Source organism: Podarcis muralis, chromosome 2, assembly GCF_964188315.1.
Source record: "Podarcis muralis chromosome 2, rPodMur119.hap1.1, whole genome shotgun sequence".
In the NCBI taxonomy this organism is placed as follows: domain Eukaryota; kingdom Metazoa; phylum Chordata; class Lepidosauria; order Squamata; family Lacertidae; genus Podarcis; species Podarcis muralis.
This window is the reverse complement of record NC_135656.1, coordinates 36,305,612-36,329,611: the sequence shown is the minus strand read 5'-3', so window position 1 is coordinate 36,329,611 and position 24,000 is coordinate 36,305,612. Positions and strand designations below refer to the sequence as shown.

The 24,000-nt window shown below is 42.6% G+C and overlaps 2 protein-coding genes across 2 annotated transcripts in view; both read left to right on the top strand.

Annotated features, from left to right (window-relative positions):
- Nucleotides 1-2,580, top strand: part of MXRA7 (matrix remodeling associated 7) — a 59,631-nt gene extending 57,051 nt beyond the window's left edge. The window contains exon 4 of the mRNA XM_028717031.2: nucleotides 1,767-2,580. Coding sequence (XP_028572864.2) covers nucleotides 1,767-1,881 — 115 coding nt within the window. The 3' untranslated portion in view covers nucleotides 1,882-2,580. The remainder of the gene's footprint in view (nucleotides 1-1,766) is intronic.
- Nucleotides 2,581-5,274: 2,694 nt separating this feature from the next.
- On the top strand, nucleotides 5,275-11,454 carry LOC114590660 (uncharacterized). The gene is made up of 2 exons (XM_028717026.2): nucleotides 5,275-6,411; nucleotides 10,698-11,454. The coding sequence occupies exons 1-2, from the start codon at nucleotides 6,036-6,038 to the stop codon at nucleotides 11,291-11,293; spliced, it is 972 nt and encodes a 323-aa protein (XP_028572859.2). The 5' UTR covers nucleotides 5,275-6,035; the 3' UTR covers nucleotides 11,294-11,454.
- Nucleotides 11,455-24,000: the final 12,546 nt, after the last annotated feature.

Below are 24,000 nucleotides of genomic sequence, written 5' to 3'. Positions count from 1 at the left end.
GGAAGGGTAAGTCCCATTGCACGAGTATAACTCTGCACTCGCAGCATTGGATACAACACATACAGTCCTGTTCTACCTCCTCTTTTTGATGAAGAAGAAAAATAACAAGAAAACTTACATTTCTTTTGAAACATAACCATGGAAAATCCATTTTTAAGCCAGAAGTCATAATAATAATAATAATAATAATAATAATAATAATAATAATAATAATAATAATAATCTAATTCATTGCTATTAATTATAGAAGTTCCTCTTAGTTCCAAATCCAGTCTTTCTGAATTTACCAATATTTCTTCTTTTGCCACATCAAGAAACCGACATTCAACTGAACTGCAGATTCAAGAATGTGCATGTTCTTACACCAGTACAGTTGCCATGTGTAAGCCATGAATTTTTCAAGGTTCTTGCCCATAGAAGTTCATATCACAATAGACTTTAAAACATTCCAAAGAAGTCTGTTGCTTTATCCATTCAGATGTGCCGATGTGCCTTAAGATTGACTTGTTCCATAAGGGGGGGGGGGGACAGAACTAGTTTTTCTCTTTATATGGGAGGGTGGGAAAGATGACTGAACTGGGATTTCGAATGGGCAGGACTTAGTATTAGTATTCCCTCCCCTTTGCTAAAATATGTTTAGAATGAGAGTTCCACATTAAAGATCTCACCCCTGCTGTTAGACATCTATGATTTTCTGAAATAAAATATGCAATCAGCGCTGAAGCATTAGTTTGTGCAGACATGATGTCCTCTCACCCCTGAAGGTTCATTTAAACTGAACTTGCTTCTGTACCACACATATCCCTTTGGGACCACTGCTCAACTCCTCATGGCAAGCTCACTGACTCCTGAGTAGCAAATGATTAATCCCCAGTTGTCCCTAATTTCAATGAAGAATAAGTGCTAGATCCCTTCCTCAAGGTATCAGAGTGATGGAGACCATCAGAAAAGTATGTTTTGGAACTATAGTCGTTTTTAAGGGTGACACACTTCAGAGATGCTTGTTTCTACAAAGTGAAGTTCAAAGTTGGACATATAAAAATGTCACAAGTCACAGAGCATGTCCATTGTCTAACGGATGGGAGAAGTAACCTGAAGTTACAGGTGTTTTTAGACATCCCATCACTTCCCTCTAAATTACGTACATTAAACTGAAACCCTGCTTTAAACAACTGCTCTGTTGTGCCTTCTTAAAGAAGCTATCTATTTACATAAAACACCTTCATACGTAACATAGCACCTTACTGGTCTTAGCTTCCATGATTGCTGGGACTAAAAGATAAACAACATGTTTTTGGAACTGGTGGGATTAAGGGAAATAGGCTCTTGTATCTGAAAAGACCATTTCCATTTAATAAATGAACACACTCAAAGTGGGGATTAGAAACCAAGGTCCCCCACAACCAGAGGGGCATGCTATTTTCCATTCTGAATGTTAGGGAAAGGTTTCATTCAAATGTCCTACCATAAATCAGACTTTAGGTCTGGGATGGGAAATATGGTACCATCCAGATGTTGTTAGCAGGCTAGGGCTGATGAGTCCAACACCTGGAGGGCCACAGGTCTCCATTCCTGCTTTTAATTCTGGATGGGGAATATCCCAGGGCTATCGTACTCATACCACAGAGACACCAGATATAACTGCAGAAGAAGTATTGGAAAGCATTGTGACAGACTCCATTAATCTTGCTCAGAGGCATTATAAGTTTATGGTGCAATGGTTTTTCCATTTTCTCTTTCTGTTACTGTTCTTCTCTTCTTGGCAGGGTCCAAAGAGAACAACTGACTGCCATCTTCACCCTCTTAAAGGAAAAAACAGAAACATTTGGGGAGATGTCTGAAACTGACATCAAAGAACAGCTTAAGCTTTATGACATGTAGACTGCTGCAGAACTTTCAGCAAAAATATGTAGAACAAGATAATGTTTGCATTTTGGCCTATTGAAAATATTTAGTACTAGCTTTAATTCTGATTTTAGGAACTGATTTTTCCTAGAAGAAAAATGTCCTCTGGTTTTTTGTTTGAATATACCAACTGCTATCCCAATCAACGCTCCATACATTAATGTTACACTCGCATTGAAGGAAGATAACCTTAGTGCTGCATGAAGATTCAATGTTTCCGAACCCAGCTGAAACAAGATAATTGTTTGAAATGATCTGTTTTGAGATAATGTAACCAATTAGGTAGAGTAATAAATGGTTGTTAGAAACATATTGTTGCTGGCAGCAAAGTAAATAATGTCAGCTACTTTCTCAACATATTATCTCCCATATATTTCCAAATAAAACATTTTCTTAATTGGCATTACATTTATCAGATTTCACACACTTGTTGACAAAACTTTCTCATGGATGCTGTGGAAGGCTAAAACCCTAATATTATTTTTTTTTAAAAGCTGATGATAAACATTAACTTAAAACTTTCACAAATAAAGATCTATGCTCATTCATATTTAATATGGGATAAATGGATATACTGCCTTTACCTTTTACCTTACTGCTAAAAGCACATTAGGAAATTTTATGAAAAGTTTGTTTTCATGTTATGTTTTCTTAAATAAATAAATGTATTCTTGATATCTTTAATAAATGCATTCTTGTTTAACATACAAAAGGGGGGAACACTGAGTGTGCACGTGCTGTTGATTAGAAGGACCATCTGGGCTTTGCATTTGTTCTTCTGCTATTCAATATAAGGCCAGGAGAAAGTGGGGTGGGGGAGATTGCCCCAAGATCTCAGGCTAGGATTAAAATAACACTTTATTCCAGTTTTCAATTCAAATTTCACATGCTCTCCCATGGTAGGAATAAGCCATACAGCCTTTTAACTAAATACTCCACGACACATATAAGAACTCTCAGAATATAGTTATGTATTCATACTGTATTCTCCAGTAAGATGGAGACTTTTATTTATTTTAAATGTCCACATTGTAATTCTCCACCCTCCAGTCCAGTATGGCTGTTCAGAAGGAGCAGCATCACAAGCTATCAACAAATTAATAAAATAAAAAAATAAAAAAATCTGAGCCCCTGGATCATAAAATGAGTAATAATACCCGCTTAGAATTTAAGGCAGAGATAAAATTAACACATAACATTTACATGAACGTGGAAATGAATCCATAGCTTGTTAAGCAGTGGGAGAGAAATGCATCTTGTCCAAAGGGACTTTGTGGGTGTAAGAACACATGCTGGGATATCTTCATTAAATAATAGTCAATTCATGTATTATAACAGTGTGATCTTACTGAGGGTTGCTCGCTGAAAGCTTCATTGATTTCATAAGACTTCCTCCTAAGCAAGTGAGCATAAGATTGCCACCTGTAGTTTGGTGAAGAGCATAGGCAAAATGTTTTTTCCTCGGTATTCTATGCCATTTCGTTCCAACTCACTTTCATCAATAGAAAAGAAATCCTTTCGAATACAAGTGTTTCAGTGGTGGCTACTTGCACCGTTAGGCAGCATTGTCCCCATTCCCCACAAAACAACTTTTGCTTATAATTTGCCAGCCTCAAGTCAACTTGAATATTTAAGACAAGCCAGAAAGGTTCTACAATTGCAGCGTCCATGAATTACGGTAACTGGATTGCACTCCAGCCACAAAAGCTGAGGCTGCTGAACAGACTTTTGGCCCCAGGGTCTTGTTTAATAACTGTTACAGCTATTAACTTGTTGTATCTTGTATTTTTTAGATCCCATTATGATTTATGTGGAAATCGTTCCATTTGATTGGGCACTTTCTGATGAGTTTTATTTATTGCTGATGACTTTTGTTACGTTTGCAATTATGTAAATCTTCTCTTTCCTTTTTTTTAAACATAATTTTTATTAACAGGCCAATCACATCACATTATTTCAAATCACATTAATTCCAAATTATACAGCCAGATTTTTAAATTTTGTTGGGGGTACCCATACATCAAGCTCCGAACGTGGGTCCAAACATCACTTCTATTACTGCTTTAATTAAACAGTTCTATCCAGATAGTCACTTTATTACTTTCTTCATCTTCTTGTTGTTGTCATATATTCCTTTCTTTGCGATCTCTGATAATCTTCACAAGCAGGTTGGAAGCAAACATCGTCTGCGTGGGTTTTGCACACTCCACAAGTCATATCTCATAGGGACAGCCGCCGTTCCCCTCCTCCTTCAAAAATTTATCTTCGGTCTGCCCTTTAGTTTTCCCAGGCTTGTCAAATATCTCATAGAGGGCTCTGCCAAGTTAAGATCGCATTCCAATCATCATTCACATTCCAATAATCCTGGTCCTCCTCCCTCCGTCTTTCTTAGACAAGCCTGTCTTAAACGGCGAGACGCCATTTAAAACTGCGTCATAGAATTTTTTCATTCTCCGATATTTACCAGTCCTCTCTTTGATCATTAATTCACCCCACACAGTTTTTAAATTCCTGCTTGTGATTAGTAAAATACGACGATTCTTCTTTCTTTGGGGTGGAGGGTTATTAGTACTCACATAAGGCAAAGAAAAGAAAAGATTTTTCCTCCACCCGCCTTCTTCACTCCAGACATACCAGTCTCTTAATGGCGCTTCATCACTTGATTTGTCACGCCCGCCGCTCCGATCCCAGAGATCCATTAATCAGCAGTCTTATCTCCCGAACTTTGCTTGATGTATGTGCTCTAGCTTCTTTCCAATTATATATTTCCAATTATATTTTCGAGCTAAAGCGAACCAGCACGCGCAGATTGGAAGCAGCGTCAGGAAGAGCCGACTTCACCGAGGGCTGGTGCCAAGTGGCCGGCACCCCCTTCTTTCGAATCCAGGGGTGCATTGTGGCCACCGCTGGCAAGGCAGTCCCCCCCCCCATCTCCTTGGGGGGTCGGGAAGACTGCATACTTCCCATAGCAGCCTCTTAATTACCTCGTCTGGGTCGGAGAGATGTTATTGTCGGCCATCTTCCAATGCGCCACCTGGTGGCCCCCCGTGAAATTATGTAAATCTTCTCATGCTGCTTAGCAGCACAATCCTAACCATGTCTACTACTGTACTCAGGTGTAAGTTCTATTGAATTCAGGGAAGCAGGGTTAGGGTTAAGCACACGTGGGCAGTCCACTGTGTTTATGGCGCAGTAACTATTTTTAAATGTGCACCTACACATATAAATCAGCCCAGGCACATTTGTTCCCTATAAAAACACATGCAGATTTTTGGTATATCTTGGCCATCTTTGGTCCTCCCTCCGCACTGCGCATGCGTGATATGCTGTCCTGCGCAGCTCTCACCTCCGCCAGGAGGAGAGGGAAGCGAGGGATAAACTGAACCACGAACTGAAGCCTCCAGGCGACTCTCTACAAGTTGCGAGTCTAGGATATAGTAGCGAGCCGCGCCGCGCCAGGTGCGCACGCGCACTTCCCTCCTCAGTCCGGAAGAAGGGTCATTGGCTACGGCGGCTGCGTGGGTCCTTTTCCCGCTCGATGTTAAATGGGAAGCTGCTCCCTGCTCGCGGTCACACGCCGCTGTCGTCGTTTGTCCGGCGCTCGCGGTGACGGAGAGACGAGGGGGGGACGACGACGACGAGCGTTTCCAGGGCAACGGCCCGTTGCCTCTTCGCTCTTCTCCAGCGAGGAAGCGTCCGGGGCCTAGCGGAGTTCGCGGGAGGGGGGCGCCTCAGATACCCCCGCGCCTCTCTCGGGAGCTGAGACCCGTGGAGGGTAGCGGGGGGAGGGGTAGAGAAGGGCGCCTGGGCTGGACCCCTCCGCTCTCGCGCTTCTTCCGGCTGCAGAGTAACCGCCCCCTCTGCCTTCCACCCCGAAGGGCCCTACATTTCGCCTCCCGCTTTAAAAAGTCGCTTGCTTGTGCTGCCAGGTGCGGCTCCCGCCGCCCCCACCTCAGTGCTGGACCTGAAGCACCTCAGTGCTGAGCCTGCAAAGCACCTGCCCCAAGAGACAGGCAGCGCCCTATATTTATAGTTTATTTTGGGGCCTGGAGTTCCCCTTATACCTGCAATAAAATTTGGTCCTTTTGAGCACCCCATAGCTTCCCTGCCATCTCCCCGTTGTTTCTGCCATGGAGCCAGTCAAGAGGCCCAGTGACGACAGCCTCGTCGTCCCTGGGACTCCAGAAAACAAGTTTCCCAGGGGACCCAATCCTAAGGACAGTCCCCCCAACCCGTCCCTCATGAAAGCCTTGGAGGCGGTTTTAATCGCTGGCCGGCGTGGCTTGCTTGGCCCGGAAGCCATGGCAGCAGCGGGAGGCACCCCGGAATTGAATCCGGGAGGCACCCCAGAATTGAATCCAGGAGGCAGCAACGGAGTGGCCCCTCCGGCAGTAGACCCTCCGGGAGGCCTGAATCCTATTCCCCGCTTGGCAGGAGGGGGGAAGAAGAAGAAGGCTGTCAATGAGATCCGTACGTCTGTGATAACTGCCGTGCAACAGGTAACAGGTAAGTCAAGGTGCCCTCTAATATGATGGGGCTGCAACCCCAAGCGAGATGCTCTGAAACACAAACCTGCAGGGATTGCCATTTCCAGCCACTGTATCTTGTCCCACACCTGTTTGGAAAAAATGGCAGCAAGTGAGTGAGGATAGAAAAGCTTCCAAACCACAGCTGCCTAGTGTGGCATGACTCTGATAATTGTGCCAACTATATATCTAGCTGCAACTCACTGAGAGCAAGGGTAGATTTTTCTTTATTTAGCAGGAAACGGAAAGTTTTGTCTCTGTGTCCCATGGCCTTTGACAAGGCCAGAAAGGATAGAATTAATTGTGGAATATTTGAAAATGCAGAAAACACATGTTGTGGTATAAATTGATTGTGCACCCCACACCATAAACGTCTGAATTAATAATGTAGATTTTTAGTGACTGCATTAAAGTGGGCAAGTGGAACAATTAAGGCAATGGAATACCCATTATGAAACCAGAAAGTAGTAAATAAAGAGTTGAAAAAGAATATGGGCACAAATGCAATGGTATATAAAATCCTGAAATATTTAGAAAAAGCAATTGCTGAATCAGTATAGGTACCATGCTATATGTGATAAGCTTTAATGTTATTGTGTCATACAGCAAGTCAGACAATGCATGATCAGGAGGTCCTTATGCTTCTGAACAATAGATGTAAGTACTATAGAAGAAGACGATCTTTATTGTCTTGTGCTTTTGGCCTCTCTTTGTCTAGCATTTGGTTCTGCCTATAGCTGTTCCAAAGATACTGTATTAACAAAGCAGTCATATGTTTGCCTTACACTGAGACCAACAATATGTTGCTGCTTTGCCAGAAAAAAGGCTACCATATCCAGTGCATACTCAGACTGGGAGTGGGGAAACACGCTACTTGGAAAATACACAAAAAGGGAAACAGTGCCACTGTCCATCAATCTGGTGCTATGCGGAACATGCTGCGTATAATGCAGACATGAAGGGGGCCAGTAAGCCAAGCTGGGGGCATTTTGGCCATGCCATTGTGCCCCTAACATGTACGAAGTGCAGACAACTGGGCAGCAGTCACATTCAAGGGGCCCTTCTGGTGCTGTCTGCTAAAGTGGTAGCAAACATACTTAGGTGATTACTGGCTCGAAGGCAAAACATTTTACCCCTCTAGCAAACCCCAATGGAAGAAAAGCATAGAATCAAGTGGTAGCAACAAACAAGAGAATGCAATAGTGCTGTCTCCAAGCAAGCGTGAACAAACTCAGGAGGTTGCTGGCTCAAATCCATACCAGCCATTGTTCCTTGATCAAGTACACTTGTGGAAATACTTGAGTGAATGCATACATGTTTCCAGGGGTAGTGGTCCAAATACTATCAAGTGAAAAATACATTGTAGCTCACATAAAATATTGCCTAGGAACAACTGGGACAGTATGCTCTCAAGGTTGCACTGATCGCTTGGAAGGATCCAGCAGTGCACCAGGAGCAGGATTCATACAGCATCAAAATCCAGGTATGCATCACCAGACACTTCTCCAGGACTGAGGGTAAGCATGTGGCAGAGGCAGGTGCCCTTGGATATCAAGTTGCTGGACCAAAGAAAGTGAGGAGATTGCCTACCTGCCTGGGGGCATATCAACAGCAAGAAGATAGTAGTCCTTCCACCCTGAAACCAGCTCTGCTAGGGACAGGGAGCACCCTGCAGACATGTTGCTGGATAAGTCTTGCAAAAACGGCAGCCTAAAGTTTTGTACTGCTGAGCAGTGCTCATAACACTGTGGGCATGCCTTAAAGATGGGAACAGTCATTGTGACCAGCATAACAGAGGCTCATCACTCATAAGACAGCAACCTTTCCTAGTTGGCCATTAAATAAATTCAGCTGGAAATTAAAGGTTTTTCAACTACAGAAATTTCGAATGCTGCATTTGGGTGCCCAGAATTTCTGTGGCACCAAAGAATCTCATTGGCTTTAAGAAATTTCTGAAGTATATATATTTACTTTGGATCTCCATACGTGGTTCATGTGCTTTGCTATAGCTTATCCAGCAAAAAACTAGACAGCCTGCTGCAGACACATGTTTCCAGAAATGTTCTGTGTGCATGCATAGGTGCTATGCACATAATTCCTTCCCTCAGCTACCCCAGGTCAAATAATCAATGATAGCACTGGGAGCAGAGAGCTAGATTTGGTCTCCCTTATTAATGCCATAATTGGTGAAGGTGTGACTGGCAACATTAGACTGGAAGCAGTGACTTTTAGTTATCAAATCCACTTTACTTTTAAAACCAATATATGTCTCATCTCCTTTGTTTTAACACCTGGATCTATTTGTACATCATGTACATTTCTGAGTTCCACTTAGTTACTAGTTGGGCACTCTGCTCTGGATTGCACGGGCTAATAATCTGTGGGAAGCTGGGGGGTGGGTGACCAGCTTCATAGTAGAGTATTATACTTGTTCATCTTCTCTTCCAGCAGTATGATTCTTTGTTCTTGACACAAAACAAGGTTCAGATAATTTTTTCTACCCTAGTTTTTCAAGTTATGTGTGACTTTGTTAAGATGTAGTTTTGTTTTGTGGGTTTTTAAAACCTTGTTTGTTGCCATATATTGTTTATATTTATCTTAAGTATTAATCCATCTAATAAAAAGAAACCAGCTAATTACAGTCAGATGCTCTTTTTGGAAGTGTTCTTTTTCCTCTCTGGTGCTTTTATTCAAAACTTCTATGGAACTGAGTTACAGGTGGTAGGTATAATTCACATTCCACAGATGTCAAAGCATAATGATTGCGACTTGTGCCCCTTATTTTTCTCTGTGTGCGGATTTTGAAGCTAACAGAGCCAAAAAGAATCTACTGCATTATGTCACTGCAGTTTTGATACTTTAAAAAAACTCTCAAGCCAGGTTCTTAGCACCACCTGCCATTCGAATGGCCATCTCCGTGCTCTTGACTATTTTCACCACTCACTGAATTTTGCTGTCTTCCTACTCTTACTGCTGTGGTTGATTATATCCTCCTCCTTCATTCTAAATGACACTAGTCTCATCACAGAGGTAAGTAGACTAATCTTGCTGGTTCCCCTCTTACCTAATAAAACTCTTTGTAGTAATCGTACGAAAAAATGCAGTAAATAACCTGCAGTTGTCAATACCTGCAGTATTTGTTTGCTGATGGAGGAGAGGCAGGTTTGAGTGCAGGGTTTGACTCTTAAAAAAAATAAAGAGAGAGGAGCATCTTTTCTGTTTGCCTGAATTTTGGTTCATACAGATATGTTTGTGAAAACAGCAGTGGCGAGATCTGTTAAAACTGCACAGAGTTCACTGAACTGGGCAAACAGAATACTGTACAGATGCACTTTCTCTTTCTCTGCCATTTATATATGTAAAATGTAGTTTAACAACACAAAATTAAGCATGTTAACTCCAAAGTCAGTTCCATATGCCCAGTGGCCATTACTCCTTACCATGTATGCTAAGGATTGCAGCATAAGATTACCATGTTTTGGCCATAATAAAATTCTGGGGTGGCAAGAAGATGAGGCATGCCAAATTGCCTCTACTTGCTGGTTTCTGCTGTGGCCTTTCCTTGTGGGGGAAATTGCCCCAGAATGCTTATTCCTGTGAAAGCAGCTTAATGGTCTTTCTTGGTCAGAAAAAACACTTTATTGCACCTTCTTCAATTCAGGTCAAATTGAGCTGCATTTGCTACAGCTAGGTACACTATAGCCTCAGGTTGATAAGTGGGTGAGTGCAGATGTCAGGATCACTCAGCAACTGTTGTCTTCCCTGCCTGCGTATCATCTGGGCTGCTGCTCATAGTGGAAGGATTAGTGGTGCTGAGACTGGTTCTGCAGCCAGCTCTTTTCATGACCCGTGGCAGTGATAGTCCTGTCACCTGTTCCTGAAAACGAGTGCTTACAGCTGAAGGAGGGGGATATCCTTTTTTGTGTGTTTCCTCGTGTGCTGAGCTCAGCTGCACTGTTCACCCTACCCCATCCTTGATCCTCTTCGTGGGTTTTCCTCAGTCAGTTGTCTTAACAGGCTTCTGTGAATGTTTTAATTCTGCTGCATATTAGTGGACTTCTGTCTTCTCAAAAGTACAGCTAGCTTGGTCTCTTGATTTTGGTCTTGAGAGAATGCTGATCAAATTTTCTAGCATATTAACTTGTTTATAGATTTTAAATTTCAGTCTTTAACCTTTTAGTACTAGCGTTTTCAGGATGGAGGAACAGTAAGCTAGTGCAGGGGTCAATCTGAAGCAGTTGAACTAATGTGGCATTTTACTTTTAGGTGCTGGAGGACAGCAACCTCCCCCAAAGGAAATCTGGATATGTGGCAATTCTGTGATCTTGGCGTCAAAGAAGAGAGCTAAAATTCTACCACATGGATTGCAGTTGGGCATCTCTGTTTCAAGGGCATATGTGTATTGGCATGGGATACAGGCAATGAAGTGGGAACAGCTCATGCCTCTTCTGCATGAAATTTATCATCTCCGTTCTTCTCCATCCCTTATAATAATTCATATTGGAGAAGATGATCTACTTCCCAACGATAACTTGTCTCTCATTATATCCATGAAAAATGACTTGGGCATTCTTAAAAGAGCGTTCCCAAATGCTACTATAGTTTGGTCTTCACTGTTGCCAAGACGTGCTTGCAAGATGGACCAAAATCCTGAACAGATGGCAAAAGCTCAAAAGCATGTTAACAAGAAAATGGTAGGCTTTTGTAATGAAATTGGTGTACACTTTTTGTCGCATAACTTGATTACGCCTGATAAAGCAAACCTGTTCTTGCCTGATGTCAATGACCTATCTGATGCAGGAGCTGATTTATTCTTGGCAGACCTGAAGAAAGTCCTGCGGTTCTATCAGGTTCTGGGATAGTTGGAAAGATGCTAGTAATATATGTTTGTTTTTGTCAGAAAGAATGGGTTTGTTGCTGCTTGACCATCATATAGTGTCTTACAAATTGTACACTTGGATGAATATGAGTGGATATGGGCTTCCTGTTCCTAGGTAGCTTTAAACTGCATTTTACATATATAGATGAACAGATATGTTCCTCTGACTAATCTCTGCAACGATAGGACTGTCTAATAACAGATGAAAGAAGCTGTTCCCTTTTAACATCGTGAAGATTTTCAATGTATACTCTCATTGTTAATGAAACTGTACATTTTGATTTCTTTGATGGAAACTTGTAAGATGGTATAATGAAAAATGCTGTGGACCAGGTATCTGCTTACTGCTCTGTCTGCAAGGCATTATCCAGAGAGGCACATGTATGTAACTAGTCATTATAAAGAACCCAAGCAAAAACAGGTGAAACAGTTTTTCAGATGTTAACAAATTGTATGTGCAAGTGTATTGGGTAGACAGGGGAAATGAGACCACACAAAGTAAGCATATACATGTTTTTCAGCATTGGATATTTGCATTTGCATTGATTCTCTCTTGCAGTCAGCAAATTTCTTACTTCAGCTGGTCATTGAATGCTATGTGCTATTCTAGAATAAGCCATCTGAGGGCTGTGTTTCTGCCGCAGACTAGTTCCATTATCTAGAAGAGGTCATTTGGAGCAATAATTGGCTGTGATTCCCAACCATCATTCCCTAGTGTGGTGGCACTTAGGAAGTATTCATTGTCTATTGCCATTTGTACCAGTTTATATCTCTCCCCCCCCCCCCCCCATCTTACTATTTGTAATTCTGATATACGTTTTCCCACTTTGACTACCTTAAGGACATGGAATTACATCTGGTAGGAAAGACTTGCTTAATACAAGTACAGGGAAACTCTTCAGTATCCATAATTAATTATAATTACAGTCAACCCTATTGGACCATGAGAGAAAATCCAGACAACCCCAGCATCATAATACTGTTATTAGGACTGCAGAGTAGTGAACTAACCTTCTTGTTTCACAGAACTCTTTATCGGGATGAATATGGAATGCACACACAAAAAAGGAAGACGACAGGGAGAGAAGAGAAAAAGGTGTTGCTAGTAAGAGCGCAGTGGAAGTCCCATGTGCCATATGTGATTGCCTTAGCACAGTGATTCAGGAAAACGTTTGCCAAATGATTAGGTCTGTTTATGCCATGTGCAAATGATTTGAACAAAGAATCAGTGACCACGCTCACTTTGGAAATTGCAAAGCCAGCACTTGAACCTGTCTCTGATTTGGTTTTGAATCACTACTCAGGTATTTTCAAAGGGGGGATGGCCATTGATTCTTTGTCCCAATGTTCTTTGGTGCAACCTGAACCATCTGTACTTGGCATAAACTAACCTAATCAATCTGCAAGGGGCTTGTCCTTTACTGGTGATAGGGCTTCTACCATGCCCTCTACCAGCAACAGATCTCTTCTCTCCATGACACCTTGTTTTGTTTAACAACCTGTCTGACAAAGAGGATTGTGAAATTTGAAAAACTAGCCACTTATTTTGTGACATCTAGTTACTCCTAATTAAGTATTGTAAAGTGGCTGCCGTTTCCATAATTAATAGAAATTGCTATCACAATTTTCTGTGCTTTTTTTGTCAGAATGATGATAAATGATTTGTTGGGGGGGCGGTTATGTTATCTCTCTCCCCCTCACTATTTTGTATTGAATTCACAAGCTATCATTTAGTATAGGCAGGTCAGGATAATGTTGTAAACTGTATTATGGCCAAAGAATGTATTCATCAGTTTGTTGGGGTCTTGTCTAAGCTTGAGGATGAGCTTATCTATGCAGGTCAGATATAGGTGCAGAAGTCAGAAGTTCCATATGTGGTTTTTAATAAAAACTTAAGAAACCGTAAGGTGCAAATAATCAAATGGAATTAGCAGCAGAGGCCAATACTCTTCCAGATAATTCTTTGGCAGTCATGGAATCATCCAAGACAGAAGGAGAAATGGCTTTATGTTTGGCTACCTGAATTTTTATTATCTATTTTTGCAACATGAATCTCAGTGTAAATATTGCAATAGAACCATATGACTTTGTGTAGTAGTGCCTTGTAGTGCTTTTGGTACATCAGAATAGTTACTGTTAACTGATGCAACAGAGTTAGAGGTAAGTTGCTAGAAAAACTGCTCCATCTGGATTGAAGATGGAGGCAAATGTTTCCTATGGCTCGTGCTGTTGGATATAATCACATCACTGCAGGAACTTAAGTGGACATGGACATCTGTGAATAAAAGGTGAGCAGCAACAGGGAAAAATGGAGACGCCTGCAAAACCAAGGAACTGCCATTTTTGTGATTTTTTATATATATACACTTGAGTTACACACTTGGTCTGTATTTTGTTTTGCTTCGAGTAGGATGAGGCTTTGCCTAAACTATCTACAGAATTGGATCTTTGCAAAATGTGATAGTATATGCCAGAAGCAAAGGCCACAGGAGCAAGCAAAAGGATCTCTAAACCAAGATGTCCAGAGAGAATTGCAACTTGTGAAGACATTTGAAGAATCAAAATTGTACTGTGATGGAAATGCAAACATGTCTTGACTGTGTATTACTTCGTAACATACGAATGTAAAAAATTGTATGCAGGCAAAGGATGTGTCCTGTAGACCTGCTACTGTTGTGTTTCTTCATGTTACGTTACGGCAGTTGCCTTGCTTTGGAACTAAATCTGTTCTTGTACATTATATTGAGTTGCTATCCACAGCACCGTTGCTTAATCTTGTTAAGATTCTCAGCCTGTTTCTGTCATACATCACCACAGTGTTTAAATTGCACGATAATGAAAATAACAAAGAGTCTGGTGGCACCTACCAAGGATGGGGTGTTTATGCTTTTGTCAATGCAGCCTTGTTAATTGTTACAATACTTATTTTGCTTTTACGTTATTATCACTGTCCTTTTGCATTTCTCTTGGACTAACTCCTGTCAACCCCCCGCCCCAATGTATGTACACGTCCACACCAATTGGGGATTGCACTTCAGCAGGGGTGGGGAACCAGTGGGCTGCAACTCCCATCAGCCCCAACCAACATGCCCTGTGATTGGGCAGGATGGGAAATGCAGATCAGCAGCAGATTCCCCACTCTTGCACTTCATGTATCCACTTAAGTGGATTCTGGTCCATGAAAGCTGACCCTATAATGAATTTGTTAGTCCTTGTGCTGCCACAAGACTCTTTATTGGTTTTGGTGCACCAGCCTAACACAGCTGTCCCTCTGGGAATTGTAACAAAATAAATAATTCTTCATTAAATGGCAGCTGCAAACTGATTTTGGAAACAGTTCCTTTATCAACAGGCAATGATGACATTACTTTATACTATGAGGATTCTTCTCTAGAAGGAAGGGTTTTATCTAAATCATGAACAGGGAACCTTTGGCCCCCACAGAGGTTGCTGAACTACAGCTCCCTTCAGCCCTAGTAAGCATGTCCAATGGACAGGGGTAATGGAAGTTGTAGATAAATAACATCTGGAGGACAAAAGGTTCTCCTCACCTGATCTAAATCATCTTTTTGCGGACATGCTGCTGTCAACTTTGAGGCCCTATACATGTATTACTGACATATGGGGCAATATTGGGGAGTAGGGCTGTGCTTTCTGTCCTGCCCCCAATGTTAGATGTACTTCCTTCAGCAACTATACCCAGTTGTCTGTAGAGCAAGAATTCTCAAAAGGAAATCCACTGATGTCATCAAAAGGCATACCATGTGCACCAGAACAAAAAGCAAGTACTTTGGGGGACTGTTAACAATGAGAACAGTGGCACATCTTGTCTATTCTGAATCTTGCATACCCTTTCAATTGTACCGTAATATCCTGAATGTGTTTCAGGGTGGAATTCTTACTCAATGTTGATAGACATGACAAAGATGTTGGTATCAGTATTCCTGGAATAACACACAGTGAACTTTGTGTAATAAAGTAAAGTGACTGAATTCTTTAGACAGATGTGAAATTAATTTTCAGGTTCAGTTATTACTTTCATTGTGGACACAGGCATTCATGTCTCAAGTTAATTCTTCCCTGTTAAGAGTCTTTAATTTATGAAGATAATGTTTTGACCAGTTATCTGACAAATGCATTTTCCCCCTGGAAATAAAGCATCTTTCTTTATTGCACATAGAAAAACCAAAATGTGTTTCACTGCTGATGTTTATAAAAGATAATATTTTTTCTTAGTCATGTTTAGCACAAACATGTACATAGGGTTCGAGTTAAACTAAGGAAATATTCACTCAGTGCCACATCTTACAGCAGTATAACACTTCTATTTTTGACTTAATTTATTAAGTCAGGGACGTGGGTGGCACTGTGGTCTAAACCACAGAGCCTAGCACTTGCCGATCAGAAAGTCGGCGGTTCACATCCCTGCAACAGGGTGAGCTCCCATTGTTCGGTCCCAGCTCCTGCCCACCTAGCAGTTCGAAAGCACGTCAAAGTGCAAGTAGATAAAATAGGTACCGCTCTGGCGGGAAGGTAAACAGCATTTCCGTGCGCTGTTCTGGTTCGCCAGAAGCGGCTTAGTTATGCTGGCCACATGACCCGAAAGCTGCCTGCGGACAAACGCTGGCTCCCTCGGCCTATAGAGCGAGATGAGCGTGCAACCCCAGAGTTATCCGCGACTGGACGCGGGTGGCACTGTGGGTAAAACCTCAGCGCCTAGGACTTGCCGATCGCATGGTCAGCGGTTCGAATCCCTGCGGCGGGGTGCGCTCCCGTTGCTCGGTCCCAGCGCCTGCCAACCTAGCAGTTCGAAAGCACCCCCGCGTGCAAGTAGATAAATAGGGACCACTTACTAGCGGGAAGGTAAATGGCGTTTCCGTGTGCTGCACTGGCTCGCCAGAGCAGCTTCGTCACGCTGGCCACATGACCCAGAAGTGTCTGTGGACAGCGCTGGCTCCCAGCCTCTAGAGTGAGATGAGCGCACAACCCTAGAGTCTGTCAAGACTGGCCCGTACGGGCAGGGGTACCTTTACCTTTACCTTGGACCTAACAGTCAGGGGTACCTTTACCTTTACCTATTAAGTCAGCACAGGGGGTTCACACTTCGAATTTGTTAAATATTCCAGTTGTTAAACCTTGGAGAGAGAGGGGAAGCAAGGGGACAAATGAGTCATTTATACAGTTAAATGAGACATAGGTTACATTCTATACACCTATACCCATTTACCTGGGCGTAAACTCAATGGAACTTATTTCTGTTTACATGCATGTCAGGCTGTCTTGTAACTCTATCTGAGAAACAAAATTAACTCAAAACCAGTATTTAAATCATGGAGAACATGAGCATCACTCATGTTATCTGTAACTTATTTACATGCCGGTTTTAGGTTTATTACTATGGTAATTTCATTTCTGTAAGAGCAGAATTGTTTTTATACAGTATTACAGTATATTATGAGATACTCCCAGTGATAACTTTGTATTCCACTAGATGGTGCTATGACTAAACCAACGTTTTAAAGTTTGTGGTTGTCTCATTTTGCCAGTTGTTGATAATGTAGAAGTTCCAGTTTGTAGGACTCCCATGAAGCAGTTCAGGAATATTTTCACTATATCCCAGTTACTGCATATGTGAGTTCTACATAGTATTTGGCAGTCTTTCCTATTTAGCAAACGGTAGTGACAGCTCACCTTTTTGAGCCATCTGGATGTAGCGCATTTTTCGCTCTATAAGACGCACCAGACCACAAGACACACCTAGTTTTTGGAGGAGGAAAACAAGAAAAAAAATATTCTGAATCTCAGAAGCCAGAACAGCAAGAGGGATCGCCGCACAGTGAAAGCAGTGATCCCTCTTGCTGTTCCGGCTTCTGGGATAGCTGCGCAGCCTGCATTCGCTCCATAAGACGCGCACACATTTCCCCTTACTTTTTAGGAGGGAAAAAGTGAGTCTTGGAGAGCAAAAAATACGGTACTTCTTTTTCACTTGGTTCTGCTGATAGTTTGGAGCTCACTGTAATATCACTGGATGTACTATATTGACAACTTGTCAGGAATAAGTAGTATGGAGAATTTTTTTTAAAAAAAAAGAGATTAGAATAAGTAACATTGGATTATTCTTTAACAGAATCTGGAAACTCACTTTATAGATTCCATAGCAGAAGCTTTTATAAATTTTGTTAATCTCAAATTAAAGTTCTCAAACATGCAGTTTTATGAACTTTTGTGATCTCCCTGGTGCCCTTAGTACTGTCTTGATTCCCAAACAAACGTTTATTTTAAATTGATAGGTTGTCACACAGCTGACCTTCCCCTCCTGCTATTTTTAAAGGTTTTCCACTACTGTCCACGACACCATGGATGCACTTTGAGTGGCTGTGGCCTATTACAAAAAGAATGTGGATATTCTCAAGCCACTGACGGGCCATTCCACAATGTTGGAGAACAATATGCCCTTGATCCAGTTCCCTGAGACAGGCTGCTTCCATCTCAGGCACCTGGCTGTGGGTTGCTTTCTTGCCCAGCAAAGGCAGTGGGAGCAAGAGGTCAGGGAAATAAGCACCCTGCAGCCAAGTGCTGCCCTCTCCATTCAGTTTCCTGAGCCTCCTGCTGCTTCCACTGCCTCTACCATATAATACTGCTGGGAAAGAAAGTCAAGTGGGATGGAACAGTCCATTGCCTAACTCTCAAGAAAGAGAAAAAATCCACAAAAGTTCACATGAAGTCCGTAATAAGGGACGAAAATAGGCCAGTCACCATAGCCTAATGTTATCCTATTGACTCTGATATTGTAATTTGTTTTTGTCATGTTGGGCAATGCTGCCTCTTGCTGTCCCATTCCTTTGCTTTTGACTGGTTAAATCCCTGCTCACAAATGCACCATTTTATGTCTTTTCCACTGGTATTGTTGTCAACGGTCCTATCTCTCAGAAAATACTGTTCATGTCACTGAAGCTGAAGCCCTATGTTCACTAACTTGGAAATAAGCCCCACTGAACTCAGTGAGACTTCCTTCTAAATAACGATGTGTAAGACCAGACTGCAACATTCTCTGTCTTGGTCTCAACCTGGAATCCCTCAGGCTGCAAAGCCCTATATTATAACTTACCGGGTAATCTGCATCCTACCGTGATAGTTTGCTAAGTATAGAAGTTATTAGTCTTGTTTGAAAACTGCTTCTAATAACAATTGGTCTCTGCAGTCAAAGAACATGGAAGGTTTCCTTAAGCCATTTTGCTTTACTTGCCACTGTACTAGAACATCTGCTCCAAAACTCTCTCTTGCTTTTTCTGTCTTGAATCGGGGATGGTCCCTGCTCAATTATTTGGGTCCAGCATGATGGCAAACTGGCAAGCTCATTAGAAAAGCTGGAGCGAACTCTGCCTCTTTATTAGCTGCAGCACATGCCTTGGAGCAGAGCTTGGATTATAACAGTAATTGCAATTGCTTGGCGTTCATAATTACAAGCTTCTGGGAGCTTTAACGAAACATTAACAATACAGTTGTTGCTGCAAATGGCCGGGTGCCCTGAGCAGTTTGACAAAACAGAAACTGGGAATGGAGCGAATAAATGAAACTCCTTGTGCATGACACACACTGCTGTACAATCAGCAGCAGGGAACTGATTCACATCATCACTGAAAGTAAGAATTATATAAACTTTTGCTTTTAATGGCAGTTTTAATCACCACCTGCTGTTTTCTACCTTTTAATTCCTCCAGCATCACAACTGAAAAGTGTTGCCCCAAGAATGGTGGTGCTGACCAGGGTGATAGTCTTAATATGTGGACAGTAAAGCTACTTCTCAGTGGGCATTCACTAATATAGACAGATAATCTCACATCTCCTGCTATCCAGAAGTGTGAGGATAAACCTCAATCAAGAAATAAAACATTTATTTATTTCTTGAGCTCCACTTGCTGCTGGCCTATTGCTCTCTCAAGGTAGGATATCTGTTGGTTAGTGTTCTTGTTTTCCTTTGTTGCTTCTGTGTTCTCCACACATTTCTCCATCCTGGAAAGGAAGGACTGAAAGAAAACGCACCCCATCTATCCCTACTCCCAGTATTTTGCTAATTCTGTTTGTATGCATTTATAGCCCAACCCTTCACCATGTCCCAGGGTGGGATACATGCAACTCAGTACAAGTAGACATGACGAGACCATAAATTCAACCAAATTAATGAGCAGAAATAGTAACGCCACTCCAATGGGAGGGGTATTTTGATCTCATCTCTCTTCAAAGAGAGGTCCACAAAAAATCCACAAAAGTTAACATGAAGTCCATAATAAGGGACTAATGCTGAAATGTTTACAACGGTAAGGCCAGGCATACCTCAATTTGGGGGGGTCACCACAGAAAAGGTCCTGTTCATGCACGACCAACCTGTGAACATCACAGGGAGACACAACTGTCAGCAGGGCCTCCCCTGCAGATCTCAACACATGGGCAGGCCTAAAAGGAGGAGGATCCTCCAGGTATTTAGTGGCCAAGTTGTATGGGGCCCCAAATACCTGAAGCACCTGGAATTGTGCTTATACAAACACAGGCAACCAGTGCAGGTCTTAAGAACTGGTGAACACGTGCCTAGCCTGTGGTACCCACCAGCACCTTAGCTGCTTCTGCATTCTGGAAGGGCCATCAGTTGGCAAACCAACTGGCATCCGTAGACACTGAAGCCCCCTGGGCCTTTTGATTTTACTGCGCCATCATCTTCCCCCTGCCTTAATTGGGTATAGCTGTAGGCCATTTCCCTGCAACTTAGTGTTTCTGGTCCAGGGGTGAATAAAATATGGGTCCAACTTGAATAAAATATGGGGGAGGGGCTGAGGTAACCCCTGCCCCACATAGTCAAAAGTTGAAGTGCATGCACACCTTTTGAATGGCAATGCCTATTAACTGGGGGAGGGCAGCCCCTCAAATATTTTATTGTGGGGACCGAAGGGACCTGAGCCCCTAGGAGTTGGCTCCTGTTTTCTGGTCACTGTTTCAAAAATCAGCTAATATGGGTGCTGTGGCCTGCTTCCTTTTGCCCTTCACTGGAAGGGCTCACTTAACGTACACATTCTAGCAGTATGAAGATGTGCTTCCAAAGTTCAGTGATGTATGTCAGAGTCAACACAGTCGTGTAATGCTTCATACTCTTTAGAACAGGCTTCCTCAACCTTGGCCCTCCAGATGTTTTTGGCCTACAACTCCCATGATCCCTAGCTAGCAGGACCAGTGGTCAGGGATGATGGGAACTGTAGTCTCAAAAAACATCTGGAGGGCCGAGGTTGAGGAAGCCTGCTTTAGAACTATGATGGGCACAGAAAGAATGTGTTAGCTAATGGAACTTCCTCCCTGAACCAGGTAAGGACTTGAACATCCAGATTTTTTCAATCCTTTCACATTGGATGCAAAATCAACATCTTTCTATCACCTTGTTTATTTTGAGAAGAACACAAAAAAGGCCTTTTCAATGTATACTTAAAAGTATGATTAAAGGGATTTGCTTACAAAAGACACTAAGGGCGTGCAAGGCAATCTCTTTAAGGGGAGGCATATAGGGCATTTTCACATGAAGCCTACATTAGCGTTTCTTCACAGTCTAGGTGTAAGCTATTTGTTGATGGCATCTTTTCTCAGGAGGCAATAGAACCCTGCACCTTTGGAGTGAAGTCAAAGCATAGGAGAGTTACAGCACCTGCTGTGGCTGCAGAGACCGACATGTTTGGTTGCATCTGGAGCAGATGAAGGCATCCAGTTGTGCTGATGCAGACGTGCTATGCGTTTCTGTGCTCCCAGGGGTCATTCCTCTTCCGATCACTGCTGTGGATACACAACCTGCCTGTCTTGAGGTGCTGCGGTCATCTGCAAGGGATTCCACGTGGCACGGTTAATGCAGCCTGGCTCCACGGCACGTTTGCAGACATCTTTGTAATACAGAGTTGGTCTGCCAACAAGCCTGGTGCCTGAAGACAGCTCCCCATAGATGATCCTGCCATCTTCCATTCTCTGGACGTGACCAAGCCATTGCAAAGATTGCTGAGACATCATTGTGAACATGCTTGGAATGTGGGCTTGGGAGAGCACATCTTTGTTTGAGACTCTGTCCTGCCATGTGACGCCCAAAATCTTCCTGATGCAGCACATGTGGAAGGCATTGAGGCATCGTTTCTGTAAGTTGCCCGTGACCAGTCGTGGAGGAAGGGGCTTTGGTACCCAGGGTGGCAGGGGCATGGCATGTCGCACATGGGGGCATCCCAAGGGGGAGGTGCCCGCCCGAGCATCCCAAGGGGGAGGTGCCTGCCCGTGCGAGCCGTCATCCCAATGGGACGGCACCCGCTCGAGCAAGCTTCCCAAGGGGGAGGTGCCCACCCATGCGAGCTGTCATCCCAATTGGGTAGGCGCCCGCCCATGCGAGCGTCATCCCAATGGGGTGGCATCTGCCCAGGCATCCCAAGGGGGTGTGCCCACCCACAGCGATGTCACCCCCCAGGCTGGTACCCGGGGCAGACCGCCCCCTTCCTCCGCCACTGCCTGTGACTCACTTCCATAAAGCAGTGTGCTCAACATGCAAGCCTGGTAGACCTTCATCTTGCTATTGGTCATTAGCACCACATTCTCCCGTACTCTTGGAGAGGGGAGCCGTTGCCGTAGCTGTCTTACCAATATGCTTGTCCAGCTCAACGTCGATGAGAGGTTGCTGGTTACTGTGGAGCCCAGGTAGACAACAGCATCTACCATCTCAAGCATGTGGTTGCCAGTGCTGATGCATGGAGTGCTGGCGATGTTCTGACCCAGGAAATTGGTCTTTGTCAGGGTGGTGGTAAGGTCAAACTCCCTGCAGGCTTGGGCAAAACGGTTGATGGATCTCTGTTCAGCTTCCTCACAGTGCGCTACGAAGACTGCATCATCATAAAGAACCACTGCAGTTTTCTCTTGATGTGGAGAATGCAAGGTTGTGTATTTGGGTGGCATGCATATTTGTGGTATGATAAGGTCAAAGCACATAAAGCATTTAAAAACCATATTGTCAGGAAAGCATTGTTTAATGTCTGGATAAGATATAAGGACCTACTTGAAAATAAAACCCCAAGGTGGTTGTCACCAATGGAAGCGAAGGCTCAGGAAAAGCTCAATATGGAGGCCAAATGGCCGAAATATTGGGAAATTCTGGAACAAGAGGGAGATAAATTGAAATTGCAGAGCTTTGAAAAACTAAAAAACAAAGTGCGAGATTGGCTTCATTATTATCAAATAATGGAGGCATATAATTTGGACAAGAAAATTGGCTTCCAGGTGGAAAAATCAAAATTGGAAACAGAACTGTTAGATCCTAAAACCAAGATTCTGTCAAAGATGTATAACTTGCTGTTGAAATGGAACACTCAGGATGAAACGGTGAAATCTGCTACGATTAAATGGGCACAAGATGTTGGTCATAACATTATGATGGCTGACTGGGAACAGTTATGGACCAAAGGTATGAGGTTTACGGCATGTAATGCTTTAAGAGAGAATATTATGAAAATGATATACAGGTGGTACATGACACCAGTCAAGCTTGCAAAAATTTACCATTTGCCCGATAATAAATGTTGGAAATGTAAAGAAACTGAAGGTACATTCTTTCACCTTTGGTGGACGTGCCCAGGGATTAAGGCTTTCTGGGAGATGATTTATAATGAAATGAAAAAGGTATTTAAATATACATTTCTGAAGAAACCAGAGGCCTTTCTCCTAGCCATGGTTGGCCAATTGGTGCCAAAGAAGGATAGAACTTTCTTTATGTATGCTACAACAGCAGCAAGAATACTTATTGCAAAGTACTGGAAGACACAAGAACTACCCACCTTGGAAGAATGGCAGATGAAGGTGATGGACTATATGGAACTGGCGGAAATGACTGGCAGAATCCGAGACCTGGGAGAAGAGTTGGTGGAAGAAGGTTGGAAGAAATTTAAAGATTATTTACAGAAATACTGTAAAATTAATGAATGTTAGAATGATGTTGGAATGAAGTTAAGTGGTTTTAGCAGCAATGTTACAAAGGTGTATGTAAAAATGGATTACTAATAGGTGTGAATCTAAAGTTATAATATATCAAGACAAAGGATTAAGATAAAAATAAAGAGGGAAAGGATTTGCTGAATTAACTAATTGAACTGGAATACAAAAAAGGGAGGTGTGAGGAGGTCAGGGAAACAAGTAAATGCCATTATAAGAGCACTTCCTCGAGAGAGAAATGTGTTAAAATTCCAGAGTGAAAACAAAAAGAGAGTCAGTATCAGATGCTGTCCGTCTGATGCTGTTAAATTGCTCCTGCCAGACACATGATAAAAATAATTCTGAAGGGCAAATATTCTTCTGGAATGGATTTGATCAAGCAAACATTGACAGACACTTTGGTATGTTCAGAATACAATGCCCAAGGCAAGACAACTTCCTACCACAAAGAGCATAGTATCCTATTCACTATAACACTGAAACTACCAAGTAACCATTTCTAGGATCCTGACTTGACAATAAGGTTGCCAATATCAGTCCCACCCACAACCAGCCTCCGAGGTAAAGACTCATTTAATGTATGTTAATTCACTTTAAATTATTAGTGTTCTGGAACTGAAACTGAATTTGAAAAGGAATGAGCAGGGGGAAAGGCCAACAGAAGCAGAAACAGCAACTCTGACAAGAAGGCCATGTAAT